Below are 20,595 nucleotides of genomic sequence, written 5' to 3' on the forward strand. Positions count from 1 at the left end.
ACACTGTACTAAGCCCTGGCTGAGATACAAGATAAACCCAACATCTGAATTTACAGCTTTTACACAACCCCTCTTGACTCTATTTGACCTTGAATGTCCCTTTCTGAATTTTGCACTTGCCGGTGTAATCAGAGCAAAGCAGAATTGCGCAGGGAGAGACCAGAGGAGCGTTTTTCTTACGGAGACCAAATGTTTAAAATATCAGCCCATCTCCTGGATATTACACACTTATTTCAGTTTGTTTCAATAGAACAACTCCAACCAGCTTCTAGTTGCTCAAATACAACCGGAACTGTCTTTTTTCTTTTAAAAAACCAACACCAATCCTAATGAAAATAATTCAGTGATTCCACTCTTTCCCTGATATTCTGGAGCTAATTGATCACAGATTTATTTTCAGTCAGGGCGATTCTGGTTTTCAGCAAGGAAACCATTGGGATGTGATTTTGACTGACCGAGATTCATTCATCTATTCAATTGTATTTATTGAACGCTTACTGTGTGTAAAGCTCTGTACTAAGCGCTTGGGAGAGGACAATATAACAATAAACTGACACATTCCTGACTCATTCCTGACCACAAAGAGCTCACGTAAAGAAGCTCTCTCTCTAGGGCCTGTGTGGGCAGGGAACGTGTCTTGCACTGCACTCTTCCAAGGGCTCAGTACAGTGTTCTGCACACAGGAAGCGCTCAATAAATACCACTGATTGACTGAGCTGGCTTGACAAAATAATTGACCCCAAAAGAACAAACACCTTAGAGTAGGTAAAGCCCCTGCTAGACTATAAACTCCTTGAAGGCAGGGATTAATCAATCAATAAATCAATGGTATTTATTGAGCATTTACCGTGTGCAGAGCACTGTACTACGCGCCTGCTATAGAGGAGATAGACACATTTCCTGCTCACAGGGAGCAGGAATGTGGCCTAGTGGACAGAACACAGGTCTGGGAGTCAAAAGGACCTGGGTTCTAATCCCAGCTCCACCAACTGTCTGCTGTGTGACCCTGGGCAAGTCACTAGACTTCTCTGTGCCTCAGTTACCTCATCTGGAAAATGGGGATTAAGAATGTGAGTCCATATAGGACTCGATTACCTTGCATCTTTCCTACCGCTTAGTAAAGTGCCTGGAGCACTTAACAAGTACCCTTAAAAGAAAACTAAAAAAGGAGTTTACAGAATACAGATCTATTTACTCTGTTCCCTCTTCCAACGGCTTAGTACAGTGCTTGGCGCACAGTGACGTGCTCAGTGAATAGCACCGATGGATGACTATTATCGTCAGATATAAGAAAAGCTGAATGACGTTGCTTGCTTTTTTTTCAATGGACATTAGTCTATCCCTTCAACCCCAACTGTGGACCTCATTGTGCAGCACAGTGTAGCCACCACTGCTGTCTGGCCTTGTCTGTCCCCTCAGTGACCACCAAGAGCCTGCTTCTCCAGCATTTAGAGGGGAGGGAAAATCATACCTCGTGGAATTGAATGAGATGGAGGTTTTGGAAACACACACGAAAATCCCGACCACCTGTTTCTTCGTGGCATCTTGCCTCAGAATCTTTTTCAGCCTAAATTTACACCCCCTTAAAAATACAAAGGATCCCATCTATTATTGAGTTTTAAGCCATGAAAGATTAATTTATTTTTACATGTGAAGGGCAAGAGATTTGTTAAAAAGAATTTCAGTATCCAAAAAGTGATTTATCATCTTCCCGCTTCACCTAAGAACTGAAGAAATGGTCTAAAAATGGGCAGGAGTTTTAAAGGCTACGATAAAAAAAAAAAATTCTTTTTTTTCTCCAAACCTTCCATGATCGGATGGAACAATTTTTTAAAACATCTATATGTCAATTTCTGCCTATTAAGTAATTCCTATTAATAGATTATTTAATCTATTTCTGTTACTTGTCAGCTGTGTGACATTGGGCAAGTCCCAACTTCTCTATGCCCGTTACCTCATCTGTAAAATGGGGATTAAGACTATGAGCCCCACGTGGGACAACCCGATGGCCTCATATTTACCACCGCGCTTAGAACAGTGCTTGACACAGAGTAAGCGCTTAACCAATACCATCATTATTATTATCGCTATTACTATTATTAATGATAATAACATCAGTGGTGTCAATCAAGCACTTTCTCTGCATCAAACCCGGCCCGCTTCCTCTCACTCTTCAACTCCGCCGTTGCGCCCCGGCTCACCTTCTCACCCACTTGAACACAGGCTCCATTTCATCATCTCCAGTCACCGTACGATAAGCTCTACCCTGGCCAACTCTGAAATCCCTCTTTCTGACCACAGCCTCCACGCGTGTTTTCTCTCCCGCACACCCACTCCCGACAAATCTCCCCTACAGAAACCTGCGATCTTCTGACCCTCTCCGGTTTCCTAAAGTTACCATACCCCATTTGGTCTCCATGCCCAAACTACCTTGACGCACAAATTGATGCCTTCGACACTGCCCGTCCACTCAACTCTCCTCGCTTCCCCGTCCCTCTGCCGATGCCATAGCACTAATGCGCAGCCCTGGATGGCTTCCGTGGTGTCATTTCTCCACTCTTGTGTTGGAGCTGCTGAAGAAATCCAGACACCGGGCCAACCCTGTCCATCAAAATCCTTGTGTGCTATAATTCTTACTATCCTCCACTCAGCAATCTGTCAGTCGCTCGGTGGTATTTATTGAGCACTTGCTCTGCGCAGAGCACTGTACTAAGCACTTGGGAGAGGAAAATAGACCCGAGCTCCAGCTCTTTGCCCGGACAAGTCCCATCTGAATACTTTGAAACAGCCACACCGTTACATAACCCCATCACCTGGAGCATTTTTGTGCACTCCCTAACACTTAATCACCCACTCATCTACATCCTCTTCTTTCACCTTTCATTATGTTCTTTCAGCTCCGATCTCCCCCACCTTCTGGGTGGGAATAGAGAAGCGGCGTGGCTCAGTGGAAAGAACACGGGCTTAGGAGACAGAGGTCGTGGGTTCTAATCCCTCCTCTGGCCCTTGTCAGCTGTGTGACTGGCTAAGTCACTTCGCTTCTCTGTGCCTCAGTTACCTCATCTATAAAATGGGGACGAAGACTGTGAGCCTCACGTGGGACACCTGATTACCCTGTATCTACCCCAGTGCTTAGACTAGTGCTCGGCACATAGTAAGCACTTAACAATTACCAACATCATCAATAGTATCTGCTTACTCTACTGTACTCTTCCAGCACAAACTAGATGCTCAATCAATACTACTGATCGACTGATGACCACCTCGATTGGTGCGAATCCCACCTCCAATAACTAAGGGGGCAGAATCCTTGCTTCTTTGAGCCAACCTGAAATGGAACCATCAGTCTCTCTATCTCCCCGAAGAGCAGCCGCGTTCAGGGCCTTTTAATGTTTCGTTTTCCATCCGAGAGTCGGTTTTAAAACGAAATCTCAATTCGGACAGCCCAGCTTCTTGGCGGAGAGTATTTTCCAAGGCGCTCTCGTTGTTGGAAGAAAAACTCTCTGGCGTTCAGAGTCTAAGTGACCCGTTCACCCCACTCTCAGAGTATTCACAGTCGCAGGGAACCTGGGTTCCAAATCAGCTCCGTCATCGCTTTTTAATTGAATGCCTGCCGGTGAGAAGGACCTTACTAAGCTTTGTAAAGAACAGAGACGGGCGTACTGATGAAGTTTCTCTGCTCTTTCTTCTCCGGGCAGGTCAGAGGAACACCAGATCTTTGGAAGAGAGAATGTTCCCTTAGGAAAGAACACACTGTGCAGTTCACTTCAATCCCAGGCTCCCTAAAAGTGGGAGAATTCACTGCGCCATTTCCCCACCTCTCAGTTAGGAGAAGATTTAGCCCCCCGTTATAACTGAGATTCTGTAGCTCGTGCCTCCCATTTGCTGACTCCAATGCAATTCTCGACAATCTCTGTTTCCGCGGCACCGCTGGGGAAATTATTATCATCATTATGTTATGTAGAATAGTTATGGTATTTGTTAAGCGCCTACTACGTGCAAGGCATTGCATTAAGCACCGAGGTGGATACGAGCAGATTGGGTTGGACACATCCCTGTCCCACCTGAGGCTCACAGTCCCTATCCCCATTTTCCAGATGAGGGTAACTGAGTTGCAGAGAAATGAAGTGACTTGCCCATCTGTGTAGATGTTCATACATCTAGATCTGTCCACAGATTTATCATCTGGATAAAGAGAAAGAATGTATGAGCCGAGAGCCTGCAGCGAAAGAGAAGTTGCCTGTGGAGTGCGTTGGCTGATTTTTTGAGCGGTGCACTTGGAGAAGGTTTGGTAAAATTTCAGATTATGTTTTTTAAATAGCATTTAAAGTTGTCGGATTCACCTTCCAGATCCCCCAGAACTCGGCTCGGTCTCCGTCTCCTCTCTCATCTCCTCCTACTCTTATTTCTCTCTCTCCTCCTCCTCACTCCCCCGCTGTTCTCTTCAGTCCACGATTATAATTCCAGCTCTCCTTAATGACTGTGTTCCCTTCAGAACACCACCTACAGGTTGAGGACCAAAGTCTGCCGAACAGAGTGTTAGCTCTAGAGCGATAAATAAAATCAGCGGGGGATAATGCTGAAATAACTTTTTTTCCCCCATGGCCCCCTTTTCCTTCTGATTTGCTACCTTCTTAGTTATTATCATCAATAACGATAATACAATGTGTTAGGCGCTTACTATGTGCCAGACACCGTTTTAAGCGCCGGGGTGAATACGAGCAAAGCGTGTCGGACACAGTCCCTGCCCCACATGGGGTTTACAGGCTTAATCTCGATCTTACAGATGCGGGAACTGAGGCCCAGGAAGTGAAGTGGCTTGCCCAAGGTCACACAGCAGACAAGTGGCAGAGCTGAGATTAGAACCCAGGTCCCTCTGACCCCCAGGCCCGTTCTCTATCCACCAGGCAATGCTGCCACGTGACGATGGTCCTAGGAAAGAGCTTCACAGATCTCATAGCCCGTCGTTGGGTAGGGATTGTCTCTATCTGTTGCCGAATTGTACTTTCCAAGTGCTTAGTACAGTGCTCTGCACAAAGTAAGTGCTCAGTAAATATGATTGAATGAATGAATGAATAACAAGTCCTTCTCCTAGCCTCTCCTTAACCTCCCTCCAAACGTCAATCAGCATTTGAACTGCTTACAATTAATTACAATGAAGCAGCATTGCCTAGTGGATAGAATAATAATAATTATGGTACTGGTTAAGCGCTTACTACGTGCCAAGCACCGTAATAAGCGCCGGGGGGAATTCAAGCAAATATGTGCAGGGCCCTGCACTAAGTGCCTGAGACGGGTTAACGGAATTAGAAGACGACTGTGGCTCTGAAAGAGCTTACAGCCTAATGGATTTACTGAATTTAAATGTAATTTATTCCATTCAGAGAGGTTTTCTCCAGTTAGAAGATGACAGGGAGGCTCTGCCTCTACTAGGTATTTTTTGAGAGTTATTCATCTTCGACAACAATCGGTTCACGCTGGGCAAACGGCACAGAACATCCTGGTGGAATTCTCCAGATCTGGAGACCAGAATGAAGGTAGCTCCCGCGCCTCGGGACCACAGCCTTTAAGGCTGCTTCAGAATGGGCTAAAACACTGCAAGTCCCTTCAAAAGAGGGCCCTTTGGCTTGTAGAAATCACCTGGCTGTGGACTTTCAGAATCGAATATCGGTTGTTTCCTTTGCTGTCTGAGAGCTGCTCCCTCTCTGAAGCACACGGAGGTAAATTTAGAAATCAAATTCCCTGTTCCATTTCCCTGGAGGAAATCCACCATTCCTGCACAGATGTATATATGCGGGCTCCGTTATTTATTTTGACCTACTCAGGATGATACCCCTCGTTATGGGCAGGGAATAGCTCATTTCTCTGTTCTGTACTTCCCCGACCGCCCAGTACAGTGCACCGCACCGAGAGGACGTTCAATAAATGCTTCTCCCACTCTTCCATCAACTCTATTTTCTTGACGGAAGAGAAGCAGCGAGGCCTAGTGGATAGAGCATGGGTGTGGGCGTCACAGGGAAGTGAGCTCTAATCCTGGCTTCACCACTTGTCTGCTGTGTGACCTGGGGCAGGTCATTTAACTTCTCCATGCCTCAGTTACCTCATCTGTAAATTGGAAATTAAGGTGGTGAGTGCCATGTGGGACCTGATGATCTTGTATCTACCCCAGCATCTAATGCAATGCTCGGCACATAGTAAGTGCTTAACAAATACCTTGATGATTATTAATTGTTGTTATGGGACACTGTGGATGGATACTGTGAGCCCCACGTGGGACAGGGACTGTGTCCAACCCAATTTGCTTGTATCCACCCCAGCGTTTAGTAGAGTGCCTGGAACATAGTAAGCGCTTATCAATTACCACAGTTATTTTTGTGGTTTCAGAGGGCTGGTGTGTTCCAACTCCTGTTTCTTTCCCTAAAGATGGGTTCTGGAGGAGTGCTTTGGCATAGAAGGGCATGGAAAACCTTCTATGAAGCAAGTTTTGGGGCCAGAGAGGGGACCCGGAGGGTTCTGCCCCCCTCTTCCTTGTGGCCCCTAGTTCGAGGAGCCTTCACCTGCCCCTTGGACTTGGCGCTAAGGTGGAAGGTGCGGAGACTCCCTTGCCTTCTTTGTCAAGTCCCCCGTGTGCCTCTCTAGATAAGAATTCCCTCCCAGCATTCCCGGGGGCTAGCTCAGGGAGGGGAACTAGAAACTAACAAAAACCCCATAGCTAGGCTTACCTAGGCCTGTGGTGAAAGGTCAAAGGTCAGGAAGGAACTTCTCCAGCTCGGGACACTGGCCAATCCCAGATCAGCCACCACCAGGCCATCCTCGCGGGATACTAGCCAATCCCAAGAGGTGTGAGTATACGGATGTGGTGAGGAGGATGAAGAATTGGGGAGCATCAGGGGGAGTGTTAGGGATCCCTTTATGCCTTCTGCCTTCCCAAGGAGGATGGATTCCTCAGCCGTTTCCCTCCGGCCGTATGCTGAATGGATGCTAACTTATTTCCCCGTATTCCCATCTGCACCCTGTTGGACACACAGTGTAACGTGATGACCCCAAAAGGAACACTTAGCAGAAGTCCGCACCAACCTAAAGCACTTCTCTCGGGGGCGGGGGTCATCTACAACCCGCCTCTTTACTCCAGGACCGTCACATTTCCTCCCCAGGGCCGGGTGAAGAGGGACACCGTACAGGAGCCGGGGAATACGAATAGGAGCGGAGGCAAAGGGAAGCTGGGTGCTTAAAATGAATATATTTTCCCAGAAAGTAATGGTAGCAATAATACTAAGTGCTTACTGGGTACAGAGCACCGTACTTAGCGCTGGGAAAGACTACTCGGGTGGGAATTAGACATAGCGGACATGGGCCGGCTGAAAATAGAGTTGACTCACGGTGGTGGTGGGAATAGTAGTATAAAACCCTAAGCTCGTTGTGGGCAGGGAATATATAGATTTATTGTCATAGTGTACTTTCCCAAGCGCTCAGTGCAGTGCTGTGCACACGGTAAATCCTCGCTAAGTACAAATGGCTGATTGACTGGCTGGTGATCTCGTTCTCCAACCTAGAGTGAGGGCCAGGGGCCTTCTGCTTCCTTAGGATGGAGATGGGATAAAGCTTTTCCCCAGAGAGAGGGAAGAAGAAGATACCTGCAACTTTCTCCCTCCCTATCTCTCACCCAGAGTGGATTTGTTGGCCTTCACTCCCACTTGTGTGGGCTCTAAGGAGGTGTAAAAATCAGTGAGGGGGCCACCTAGCACCGTGGAGGGGCTGGGAGCCAGGAAGTCTGGGGAGAGGGCCAGGTGGAGGACAGGAAGTGGCAGAAGGACAGGACATCTTTCTCCCAGATCCTTCGGCTTTTAGGTTTCAATCCTCCTGAATCAGCTGGGTTGGAGGTGTATAATGGGAAGGGGAGAGGAGGAGCTTCCAAAAAGCCATCTATGGTCAGTCTGCTCTGTGAGGGAGAGTGTACCTCGGGCCATCATTTTACCTACCAGGCCAGAGAAGGCCTCAAGAAGTGGGGCGTTAGAGCAGCCGAGCTTTTGTCCGACTCCCTCGGGCTCCCTCTGGGACCCTTTGCAAAGGGGCCTCGTTTCGGTTGAGGTGGCAGGGGAGTAGACATAGGTTATTTTAAATTCCAAGCACAGGTTTAGGGAGCCCCAAACTTTATACCCCTCTAGACGGACTCTTCTGTTCCACAAACCCGCATACGCTTTTCCTTTCTGCCATTTTGATTTCCCACTATTCCTTCCATCCCCACCATTTTCACGCCCCCTTATTTCGTCTCTGACGGTCTTAACAGGGAAAGGAGAGGTCGTCTTCCTCCTCGGGGCGGGAGTCGGCACCCAAACGAAGTTAAACTCGGAGGTCCGCTGGGAAGACGAGTTCCCACCAAAAGTTTGGTGCGGAGGGTTTGGGCTATAAGGTGCCTGATGACCAACGCGAAGACCGAGACGGAAAGGCCAAGAGGAAGAGCTCATTTATCTGGGACAAATCCAGGGCCAGACCTACGCGGGAGATGTGATCCTCTGGGAACTGAGGAAGAGCTGCCATTTTAGAGCTCGCATGGCAACCGCGTCCAAAATCCTTCACAGGAAGGGTCTGGATTTGCCCCCTCCTACTTCCTGGAGGAGCGGAGGGAAACCCCCTTGCGTACTGAAGGCCATCAGCACAAAAGAATTAAGATTCTTTCACCTGAGGGTCACCAGCTGGGGTTTGGAAGTGAGGGCCCAAGAACAGGATGTGGATGGGGAAGAAGAGAAGAGAGGCAAGTCAGAGCCGGCAAGAGCGGTTTGCTGGGCCTGTGGGCAACGCCGGGGGGTGGAAAATAAAAGGCTACGTTTCCTCACCATCTCCCTCAGGTTCCTGAGAGACTGTGCCTCACCCGTTTTCAGCGAGACCTCCTCCCCCCCTTCAGACCCATGATTTTAAGGAGGGGGAAGCGGATTCAATCGTGTCACAAGGCTGCCTTGGCGTCCAAGCTCACGAGCCGCCAAAGTACAGGACTTACTTTTCGCTTCTACGTTTTCCACGGCGGCCTCCTCTTCCTCCTCCTCCTCCTCCTCTTCCTCCTCCTCCTCTTCTACCTCGCCTTGGGGCACGTCTTCCTGCTGGTCCCGGGGACTCATGGGAGGGTTGAGGCAGCAGTGGTTGAAGCCGCCGTCCCGGGGCAGCGTGAAGCTGCGGGGTTTTCCCCCGCCGCCGTTCACCACCTGCACCCGCTCGCTCTCCGCCAGCGGGTAGGGCCCGTAGTGATCCTGCAGGTGGCATCTCTGCGTGGGCAGGGTAGACTGGCGCCTGTGTTCGGGGGAGAGGGCGGCCGAGTCGGAGAACACCGAGTCCTCGAGGGGCAGAGTCTGAAGGTAGTGCAATCCCGAGCTGGTCAAGGGGGTCTCGATTAAATCCTGCCAGGAGCGGCGCTGGCTGGCCGTCTTGCGGACGGGCGAGGCGGCGCCGCTGCCTACCAGCTCGGGCCGGAACTCCTCGTGCGAGGACTGAGACTGGGACGTCTCGGTGGAGGAGAGGCGGCTGTGTTTCGGCTCCACGAACGGACTGGTGCAACTCATCTGCGGGAGGGAGGGAGACGGTTCGAGGGTCAGAGGTCAGGTGCTTTTTTTATGGCATTTGTTAAGCGCTTACTGTGCGCCAGGCACCGTACGCTGGGGTGGAGACAAGCTGATCGATCCCACACGGGGCTCATAGTCTTAATTCTCATTTTATAGACGAGATCATTGAGACGCAGGAAAAAAAAATACGGTATTTGTTAAGCGCTTACTATGGGACAGGCACTGTACTAAGCCCTGAGAAGAATACAAGCAAATTGGGTTGGACGCAGTCCCCGTCCCACGTAGGCTCACAGCCTCGATCCCCATTTTACAGATGAGGTAACTGAGGATCAGAAAAGTGAAGTGACCTGCCCAAGGTCACCTAACAGACAAGTGGCGGAGCTGGGATTTGGAACCCAGTTCCTTCTGTAATATCTGTAATTTTATATTTATAAATTTATCTTTTTATATAATTATTTATCATTATAAGAATTAGCGTTATTACTGAAAAATGGGCGGGGAGTATATTAAAACCCAATGTTCGGGACATTTAAGGTAAAATAAAGATTCATAGAGTGCACGTCAGGGATGCTAATTGCACCCAATAAGGAAGATTTGGATGGGCGGCGTGAATCAGCTGCTGTCACCCTCTTCTTCCCCCTTCCCCCTCCTCCCCCAGGCCTTTTATCCTGGAAGTCTGGCTTGGAAAAAGCCTCGTGGAGCAGGGGTTGGGAGAAGTTCATGGCTTGAGTGTCACGACGGGCTCCTAGCTGGGGGTTGGGTGGAAATCTTTTTCTGCAGGCATCAGGCGATTGATTGATTGACTGACTGATTGATTGCCTTCCCACACAAAAGAACGTGCAGCTTCCTTCCCGCAGTTCAGAAATTTTGGGTGTGGGATGAATCATTTCCATAATAAAACGGCAACCTTTCCTTTTTTCAATGACAGAATCCCTGAAGAAAACCGCTCCGGCAATATTTGGCTAACATATCTCGGGACAACCCGCCACTTGGTTGTCTTACAGATAAGAACCGGAAATGGGTTGGGCTGGCCTGGCTAACTGGACTGAGAAAATGGCCGGGCGGAAAAGAGAGCACCGGAATTCTTGCCTTTTCTGGTTTCTCCTGATTGTTTCTCGCTAGCGGCGTCAAACACGGCGATGGACTGAAAGCTCCCTTCTCTCCCTCAGACAAAGCGGGTTTGGTTGCTGTAGCATCCAGAGTCAGAGGGTCATGTTTTACTCTCCTCCTCCTCCACACCCACCCCGAGGGTCTCGGGAGAGCGAAGCAGAAGTGTTCTTTATACAGGGGACCGATCAGCTCTGTAGGAGAGTCAGTTTTGACCACCGGTGGAATGGGACCAATCAATCAGTCAATCATATTTGAGTGCTTACTGTGTGCTGAGCACTGAACTAAGTGCTTCCGACCTGATTATCTTGTATCTGCCCCTTATTGGCATATAGTAAGGGTTTAACAAATACCACAAGTATTATTATTATTATTATTAGCGTTGGAAGACATGATCCCTGTCCTCGAGGCATTTACAATCTAGCGAGGGAAATATACAATACTATAAATTACATATGCCGAGAAATTGGAGGACAAAAATAGTTGTGGCTGGCACGGAAGCACTACGGAGGCAGTCGGGTTGGAGATGTAGGGTTGGAGTTGAGACATTAATCAGTGGTACTTATTGAGAGCTTACCGTGTGCACAGCACTGTCCTAAGCACTTGGGAAAGTACAACAGAAGCGGCAGACACCCTCCCTTCCCCCACTGAGTTTTCAGTCTGGGGAAATGAATCAGGGAAGACTTCCTGGAAGTGGAATGGGACATTTTCAACTTGAAAATATTAACATTTAAAGACCGAAAGATTGAAGTAGTGTGGCCTCGGGGAACATAAGCAGGAGATTTCTGTGTCTCCTTGGGCAAGGAACCTTATCTCTAAAATGGACCTGCCTCTCCTTACCTCAAAGGGTGGTTGTGAAGATAAGAGACAATAATTGAAGGGTGAGTGCCTTGAAAAAATAAAAGCTTAGCAGCTGCAAGGGGGTGACATTTTATCATTATTATTAGTATTACCATTTATGATTACAAACATATTTCAAGGACATAGCTTCTTCAGAGGCCAGGCGATCAGAAGTTGCATTTCCAATTGTTTTTAAAACAAACAATGCAGCTCTATCAAATTTGTGTCAGTTTGTCAATTGATCCATCTCATTTATTGAACGCTTACTGTCCGCAAAGACCTGCAAGAAGCGCTTGGAAAAGTACCACATAACAGAGTCGGTGGACATGATCCCTGTGCATAACAAGCTTATATTCTAGAAGGGGAGAAAGACGTGACTATAAATTAATACATTACGGTTATATACATAATAGCTGTGGGGATAAGGAAGGGGTGAATAAAGGGTGCCATTACAGGTTTAAATCAAATGTGAGGCAATTGTAGGATCTGGGTTTGTGTTCGTATCCGGAGGATGTGAAAGATTCCAATCAGTCAATTAATCTCTGTGTTTACTCTGTGCGGATATTGGAATAAGTGCTTAGTACAGTGCTCTTTTACAGTAAGCACTCAGTAAATACCACCGATGAACTGATCGAGCGCAGAGCTTGGGTGAGTAGATTTGGAAGACACGATGCCGGCCTTAAAGAGCTTACAGTCCATTTACCTCTGACCTCAATTATCCTGCTTTACTCTAGTGTGGAAGATGTATTTTTTCCCTTCCGAGAGCTGCTTCAGAAGAGTTTCCCTTGCAGAGTTTTTTGAGTTTGCCTTTCTCCAGCAGGAGGTTTCTGTAGGTTTCAGACTTACTGTCTCTCTGACTTACGCCCTCTGTGAACGACTACGTGTCTGATTAGGTAGATGTTTGAACCTGAATCGGGAAGCAGCCAGTCCTAGCAGAAAGAGCACAGGACTGGAGTCAGGAGACGTGGGATCTAATTCCAGCTGACATTGGTCCGCTGGGTGACGTCGGGCAAAAACTTACTTTCTCTGCCCCTCGGTTTCTTCATCTGTAAAATGAAGATAAAATACCCATTCTCCTTCCCTCTTTAGACTCCAAGTCCCACGAGGGATAGGGACTCTTTCCGATCTGATGATCCTGTGTCTGTCCCAGTGCTTTGTTTGGAATTTGGTAAGCGCTATCATAATTACTGTAATACTTATTTAATCGCGAGTTGGGCTGGCTTTCGATGACATTCTCCCCCTCAGGACTGTAAGCTCACTGTGGGAAGAGAAAGCGTCTACCAGTTCTGGTGTCTTGCACTCGCCCAAGCACTTAGTACGTTGCTCTCCAACCATGAAACGCTCAGTACAGGTGATCGATTGAGTCGATATTTGTGCAAAGTAGGCAGGATGACTTTTTATGATTTGTTTGAGGACTATCTGTTTTGCAGCTTGTTCATTCAATACCCACTGAGATTCAGTTCTCTCCCCCTGCAGACGGTCCTGGGAATCAGTGTCTCTTCTCCTGTCTCTGGCCAGGGTTTTATCTCTGACTCAAGCACTGAGGAGGCCTCGCCCTCACATTGCTAGGGAATCCGTTCTCCTTCCATCCCGAGAACCCTAAAATCCAGCCCTGAATCACAAAGATGGCCCCGCTGCCATCAAATGACCTGGACTTGATTTCATTCGAGGTATTTCTAAACAGACAGGACTTTACTTACAGAAGGAGGTCGAGGGTAAGTGTCGTAAGGAGGTGGAGGGCTGTCTTGTTTGGGCGTTGATGGAGTATCTGCTTCTTCCTTGTCACTCTCGCTCCAGTAATCTAAAAAAAAACCCAACAACCCACAAACAACAGGGCATTGAATGGTTTCTAGGGGATTTTCCGACGGGAATCGAACCGGACCAAGCGGGAAAAACACCCAGCAGCAGATGCCTGCAAGGGCTGAAAGGACTTGTCTTCTTTATGGTATATGTTAAGCACTCACTATGTGCCGGGCACTGTTCTAAGCCCTGGGGCAGATACAAGCTAATCAGGATGGTTACGGTCCGTGTCCCACAGGGGCTCACAGTCTTAATCCCCATTTTACAGATGAGGTAACTGAGGCCCAGAGGAAGGGAAGTGACTTGCCCAAAGTCATGCAGCAGACAATTTCTCTATGCAGAAATGATCCTCCCCTAAAAAACAATGCTGAGAATTTCTTTTCCGATTCACTGCTCAGTTTAACCCTCACCACCGCCTAATTCACGCTGATGTCGTCGTCCCGACGCCCTTCACCCAACTCGCCTCAGAAACACGCGGAAAACACAGTCATTGCCAAACCCTCTGGGGTGAAGTGGAAATTTCCTCCTCCCAGAAGTCTTTCAGAAGAAAGGCAGTGGAACCCGGCAGACACCGTGACTGTGCAGATGGTTATTTCAGGAGGGGGAAGGGGGGAATGAACCCTGAGAGATAGAATCAGCATGCCAAGAATCACCATCTGAGCATCCAATCATCACTACGACTCATGACAGTGGAGTCTTGTTTGCCCCCATAGTGGTGGGTGAAAGCTTGGTTTGATCTGCCCAAAGCAGTAGGATTTCCCACATTTAGCGAGGAGGAAGAAAATGGCCCAAAAGACCCCATTTTGGAACCAAACTATACGTTCTGACAAGGGCGTTGAGGAGGTGGGAGATCCGGCGCATGGTTGGATTTTAGCCAAGCCCTCGCTCTTCATAAATCCTGGCTCCCAGGCCTGTATTCTTTCCACTAGGCCACACTGCTTTACGTTTATACTAAGCGCTGACAATAAATAATAAAAAAAGAAGAAAAATGAACATGAGACTTTGTGAGGGAGAGGAAAGGTCCATTAAGAGATACAAGTAAAATTCTTCCTCCAAGTTAACAGCCATGAGAGAAAGTGAAACAGATACGACCCATACCTTGTTCTTGCTTGATTCTCTCTCTCTCAGCATAACCTGCAGCAAGCATATTTATTCTGTTGAGCCACCTGAAATAATAAATATGCAAAAGGAGTGATACGATTCGAGCAGAATGTATTAGGCCATGGTTCTTTAATTGCACTCTATTTCACTTGAGAGAGACTCAAATTATTTTTTGACCTATGACATTCATCATCCATGCTGCTCTTATTCACAGGATCGCCAACGACCTCTCATTTTGTTGTAGCAAAAATGGTTTTTACACCAAATATTCTGTTCCAAAGAGAAATATCTTGAATGAAAAAGCCTAAAAATAATCATAGAAAAGCTTCAAGGTCACCGAAAACCACTTCTGCCTGACTCTCATAGACGTGTTACACACCCAGACGTCCGCTGTTCTGTTTTCTTATATGTACACATGGGCCTAGGAGTCAGAGGACCTAGGTTCTAATCCTGGCTCCACCACTTATCAGCTCTGTGACCTTGGGCATGTCATTCAACCTCTCCGTGCCTCAGTCACCTCATCTCTAAAATGGCGATTCGAAACCTGCTCTCTCTAATAATAATGTTGGTATTTGTTAAGCGCTTACTATGTGCAGAGCACTGTTCTAAGCGCTGGGGTAGACACAGGGGAATCAGGTTGTCCCACGTGGGGCTCACCATCTTAATCCCCATTTTACAGATGAGGGAACTGAGGCACAGAGAAGTTAAGTGACTTGCCCACAGTCACACAGCTGACAAGTGGCAGAGCTGGGATTCGAACTCATGAGCCCTGACTCCAAAGCCCGTGCTCTTTCCACTGCGCCACACTGCTTTTCTGCTTCTCTCTCCATTTTAGACAGGAGTAGGTCTTACTTTTGGAACAGACACTTAGTCTTGCTTGTCTTGCATATACCCCACTGCTCAGTACAGTCCTTAGGATATGAAAATGTTTAACAAATATCACCAACCAATCAATGGTATTTTTGGAGCACTTAATGTGTGCAGAGCACTGTATTAAGCATTTGGGAAAATACAATACAACAGAGTGGAATCTCTGCCAAAAAGGAGATTAGAGTCTATGGGGGAGACAGACATTAAAATAAATTACAGGCAGGAGAAATAGTACAGAATAAATATGAGAAGTAGCGTGGCTCAGTGGAAAGAGCACGGGCTTTGGAGTCCGGGCTCATGAGTTCGAATCCCAGCTCTGCCACTTGTCGGCTGTGTGACTGTGGGCAAGTCACTTAACTTCTCTGTGCCTCAGTTCCCTCATCTGTAAAATGGGGATCAAGACTGTGAGCCCCACGTGGGACAACCTGATTCCCCTATGTCTACCCCAGCGCTTAGAACAGTGCTCGGCACATAGTAAGCGCTTAACAAATACCAACATTATTATTATTATTATTATTATTACTATAGGGCTGGAGTGAGTATTTTTATTGAAGCATCACTTGGTTTAATAAGTATCACTATCATTATTATTATTATCATCATTTCAACCCTCTCTCTCTCCCGAGAGGACCCACAGTTGGTTCAGTAATCCACCACAACTCACACTCACTCATCTCCTCACTCGCTAAGGTTTTAAATCAACAAGGGGCTCTCTCTTGTCAAGTGATATGGAATTACTGACCAAAGATAGTCTTAAAATGAGATTATCAGATTATCATTGATACAATACAATGTATTGTACATTTATACAAATGCATAAAGTTGATACACTGACATCACTTGGGGTCCTGGGAATTCATTCTTGTTCTAATTCCCGCTAGGGGCCACTTTAAAAAGCTTAGAAAAATGAAGAACTCAAGTCTCTCTTAAGGTTATAAACAAACAACCGCATATTATCCCGATCCTGGGAATCGGAAGGACCTGGGTTCTAGTCTTGTCAGAGCCACTTGTCTGCTGTGGGACGTTGGGCAAGTCGCTTCACTTCTCTGTCCCTCGGTTAACTCATCTTTAAAATGGGGGTTAAGACGGTGAGCCCCACGTGGGACAGGGACTGTGTCCAACTTGATACACTTCTGTGGAGCCCAACGCTTAGAACAGTGCCTGGCGCGCAGTAAGTACTTTACAAATACCATTCAAAAAAAACAAGGGGTGTGATTTCTGGTCTTAGGAGAGCAGCGGGTAAGGGGAATGAAAGCTACTCGCATTTCCCCCATCTGTTTCTGGGGGTGGAACAGATGGGCTGAGAGGACAGGGCGGTGTGAAAATGCAACGGTGGAAAAAATGGCGTCGCCTCCAGGGTTGTGACTGGAGGGTCCCGGAGACGGGCGGAGAGGGAAGCAGAGGGGGAGGAGGGTTTGGAATGATCCTTATACAGGATTCCTACAGCGTGTTGGCTACAGGAGAAAACTCAAGGAAATTTGGTGGCATTTGGAAGGGCTGAATATGTCCCAAGCACTGTACTAAGGGCTGTGGGGTATACAAGATACATAGCACATAGTTAAGAGCTTAACAAAGGCCACAATTATTATCATTATCATTTGGACTCCCATGATGATCAGAATTTTTTAATGGTACTTATTAAGTGTTTACTATGTGTCAGAGACTGTCCTAAGTGCTGGGGTAGATACAGTCTAGTCGGGTTGGACAGGCTATGTTCCATATGAGGCTCACAGTCTTCATCCTCATTTTTCAGGTGAGGCAAAATGCACAGAGAAGTGAAGTGACTTGCTCAAGGTCAACCAGCAGACAAAGAGGCAGAGCCAGGATTAGAACCCAGGTCAGTCAGTCAGTCAAATTTAGGCCTTCAACATGTAAGAAAGGTTACGTGAAAGCTTTAGATAAATGAACTCACTTAATCTCCAACCGTGCTTCTGCTAATTATAGACGGATCAGTTAATCTCCTCACGATCACTCTGAATAGGGGTTGGCTTTTAAGGACAGGAAGTAGGAGTAATTTTTGTTTTTACCTGTTCATGTCATCTAGGTGTTCAGCAGCAAAGTAAAAACTTTTGATTTTCGGATGACAAGCTTTGAACGCACTGTGGAAGAGAGAAAATTCATCAGCAGATCCACTGTTTCACTTCAGTATGTGAAATAATTTGATCCTAAGTAGCCCTCGCCCAGAAAATCCCAGCAAATACTTCTCTAGAGTAATGCGTGTCCCGCTTTTATTTTGGCTATCTCTGGGTCAAAATAATTCTCTTTAATTAAGATAATTAGAATCCTCAGATGTCTTGGTGATGCTATTTATCTCCTGAGCCCAACATGTACAGTTGACTCTGGTCCAGGAATTGGGCAAAAATGGGTTATCAACACCGTTATTTTTATCCTGCACGTTTCCAGAGAGTAAGGCTATGAATTCAACCACTTCCACATTTGAGCAATATTATGCTAATAATAATGGTACTTGTTAAGCACTTACTATGTGCCCAGCGCTGTACAAAGCGCTGAGATAGATATAAGAAAATCAGGCTGGGCACAGTCCCTGTCCCACGAGGGGCTCAGAGGCTAAGTAGACTCAACCTTATTTTCACAAATGAGGAAACTGAGGGTCAGACAAGTGAAATGACTTGCCCAAGGTCACACAGCAGACTCGTGGCAGAGCCAGGATTAGAATCCAGGTCCTTTGACTTCTATTTCTAAACTTTGGTTCTCCAGCACCCACTTGAAACTCTCAGTGCCCCAGAACTTGAGGCAACTATTTGGAAACACGAGAAAAATAAAAGATACGACCAGACTATAAGTTCCTTTTGGACAGGAAATGTGTCTGCTACTTCTGAGTTATTGTACTCTCCCAAGCACTTAGTACAGTGCTTAGTAAGCGCTCAACAAATCTCACTGATTGATTGACTAACTCTACGTGCAAGGGCCACTTTATAATTATTAGGGTATTGGTTAAGCGCTTACTGTGTGCCAGGCACTGTACTGAGCACTGGGGTAGGTGCAAGATAATCAAGTCGGACAGAGTCCCTGTTCCACATGGGGCTCAGAGTCTTAATCCCCATTTTACAGCTGAGGGGACTGAGGCACAGAGAAGTGATTTGTACTCACTATTTCTTGCGGCATTCACTGGCTCTGTCGATTTTAAATTCGGGCAGACTGATGAATCCTTCTGCTTTTTCATCCTACAGGGACAACAGTCGAGAGTACCTGCTAAACCCCTGTTGGATGCAGAGTACTGTACCAAACACGACAGAACGACAATCCCGGCCCTCAAAAATTTGACGATCGAGTCCCGCTCGGCATAGTCTGTATTCAGTCAAACGCTGCAACTCCAGCTTGGTCTCCAGTTTAAGAAGCAGCGTTGCCGAGTGGATAGAGCACGGGCCTGGGAATCAGAGGACCTGGGTTCTAGTCCTGGATCCCCCCACTCGTCTGCTGAGTAACCTTGGGCAAGTCACTTCACCTTTCAGCGTCTCATCTGTAAAATGTGGGGATTAAGACCGTGAGCCCCACGTGGGACATAGAGTGTGTCCAACCTGATTAGCCTGTATCGACCCCAGTGCTTAGTAGAGCGTCTGACACATAGCAAGCACTTAACAAATACCATAAAAAATATTATCGGGTGTCCTTGAAATGAGTGAGTGAGACTATCAACAACTGAACAAGAGTATTTAATCAGTGCCTACTTAATGCAGGGCACTGTACTAATAATAATAATAATGTTGGTATTTGTTAAGCGCTTACTATGTGCCGAGCACTGTTCTAAGCGCTGGGGTAGACATAGGGGAATCAGGTTGTCCCACGTGGGGCTCACAGTCTTAATCCCCATTTTACAGATGAGGGAACTGAGGCACAGAGAAGTTAAGTGACTCGCCCACAGTCACACAGCCGACAAGTGGCAGAGCTGGGATTCGAACTCATGAGCCCTGACTCCAAAGCCCGTGCTCTTTCCACTGAGCCACGCTGCTTCTCTACTCTACTCTCTACTCTTCTCTACTCTACTCTCTACTACGTGACTAGGAGATGACAAGAGTATAAAAAAATAATTGATCACATTCCTGGTCTGTCTTACAAAGGATCCATCATTCATTCATTCATTCAATCATATTTATTGAGCACTTACTGTGTGCAGAGCACTGTACTAAGCACTTGGAAAGTACAACTTGGTAACAGATAGAGACAATCCCTATCCAACAATGGGCTCACATTATCCATCTTGGTTGGTTTTCACGAGCCCATGAGAACCTTCAATCGAAGGCAATCCTCGACCCTGGGCCGAGTTACCAGTAAAAATAATAATGATAATAATCATCGTTGTATTTGTTAAGTGCTTACTCTTTGACAAGCACTGTTCTAAGCCCTGGGGTAGACAAGGTAATTAGGATGCAGACCTTGTCCCACATGGGGCTCACAGTCTTAATCTCCATTTTACAGATGAGGTAACCGAGGCGCAGAGAAGTTCGGTGACTTGCCCGAGGTCACACAGAAGACAAGTGGCAGAGCGGGGATTAGAACCCAGGTCCTTCTAACTCCAGGTCCCATGATCTATCCACTAGCCACGCTGCTTCTTTTTTATTGATCTTCAATCTTTCTTTGTTTTTATTGATCCTTTTGCTCTTTACCTTCGTCTGCCTTTAGTTGAAATCCTGTACCCTTTAAACCCTTGATATTCACCCCACCCTCAGCCCCAGAGCAGTGAAATCCCGACTCTGCCACTTGTCTGCTGTGTGACCTTGGGCAAGTCACTTTACTTCTCTGTGCCTCAGGTACCTTATCTGTAACATGGGGATAGAGACTGTGAGACCCATGAGGGATTTAGTACAGTGTATGGCAAATAGTGAGCACTTAATTACCACTATTATTATCACTATTATTAAGTACATATCTGCAATTTATTTTAATGTACATCTCTCTCTCTAGACCATAAGCTCATTATGATCAGGGAACGTGTCTACCAATTCTGTTAAACTGTCCTCTCCCAAGTGCTTAGTACAGTACTCTGCACACAGGAAACATTCAACAAATACCACTGATTGATTGATCATCTCCTAATCAAGCTTCCAAGACTCACGTCTGCTTCCATTCTGGACTCTTACTCCGCTTCTAAAGGATATAGAGCTGCTACTCCTGCGGAGATATTTTCCCCAGTAATGAAATGTTTCTCTTTCAGGGGACAATCAAAAGCCAGATGGATATCCAGGTACCTTTCATCTCTTACTTCCGTGAGTCTAGCAGTCGGCAAATTGACCAGAGATGTCGTCTCGAGATTTTGGGAGATATCCATTTTTTTGCAGGAAAAAAAATACCGAGAGTGTCAAACCTA

The 20,595-nt window shown here is 46.8% G+C and overlaps 1 protein-coding gene across 6 annotated transcripts in view; it reads right to left on the reverse strand.

Moving 5' to 3' along the window:
• CNKSR2 (connector enhancer of kinase suppressor of Ras 2) overlaps nucleotides 1-20,595 on the reverse strand; it is a 212,742-nt gene that overhangs the window by 19,610 nt on the left and 172,537 nt on the right. For all 6 annotated transcript variants that reach the window (XM_029079730.2, XM_029079728.2, XM_029079732.2 and 3 more), the window contains 5 exons: nucleotides 18,381-18,454; nucleotides 17,297-17,368; nucleotides 14,397-14,464; nucleotides 13,199-13,299; nucleotides 8,996-9,551 (listed from right to left, as the gene is read on the reverse strand). In XM_029079730.2, coding sequence (XP_028935563.1) covers nucleotides 8,996-9,551; nucleotides 13,199-13,299; nucleotides 14,397-14,464; nucleotides 17,297-17,368; nucleotides 18,381-18,454 — 871 coding nt within the window. The remainder of the gene's footprint in view (nucleotides 1-8,995; nucleotides 9,552-13,198; nucleotides 13,300-14,396; nucleotides 14,465-17,296; nucleotides 17,369-18,380; nucleotides 18,455-20,595) is intronic.

Source organism: Ornithorhynchus anatinus, chromosome 15 (assembly GCF_004115215.2).
Source record: "Ornithorhynchus anatinus isolate Pmale09 chromosome 15, mOrnAna1.pri.v4, whole genome shotgun sequence".
Lineage (NCBI taxonomy): Eukaryota > Metazoa > Chordata > Mammalia > Monotremata > Ornithorhynchidae > Ornithorhynchus > Ornithorhynchus anatinus.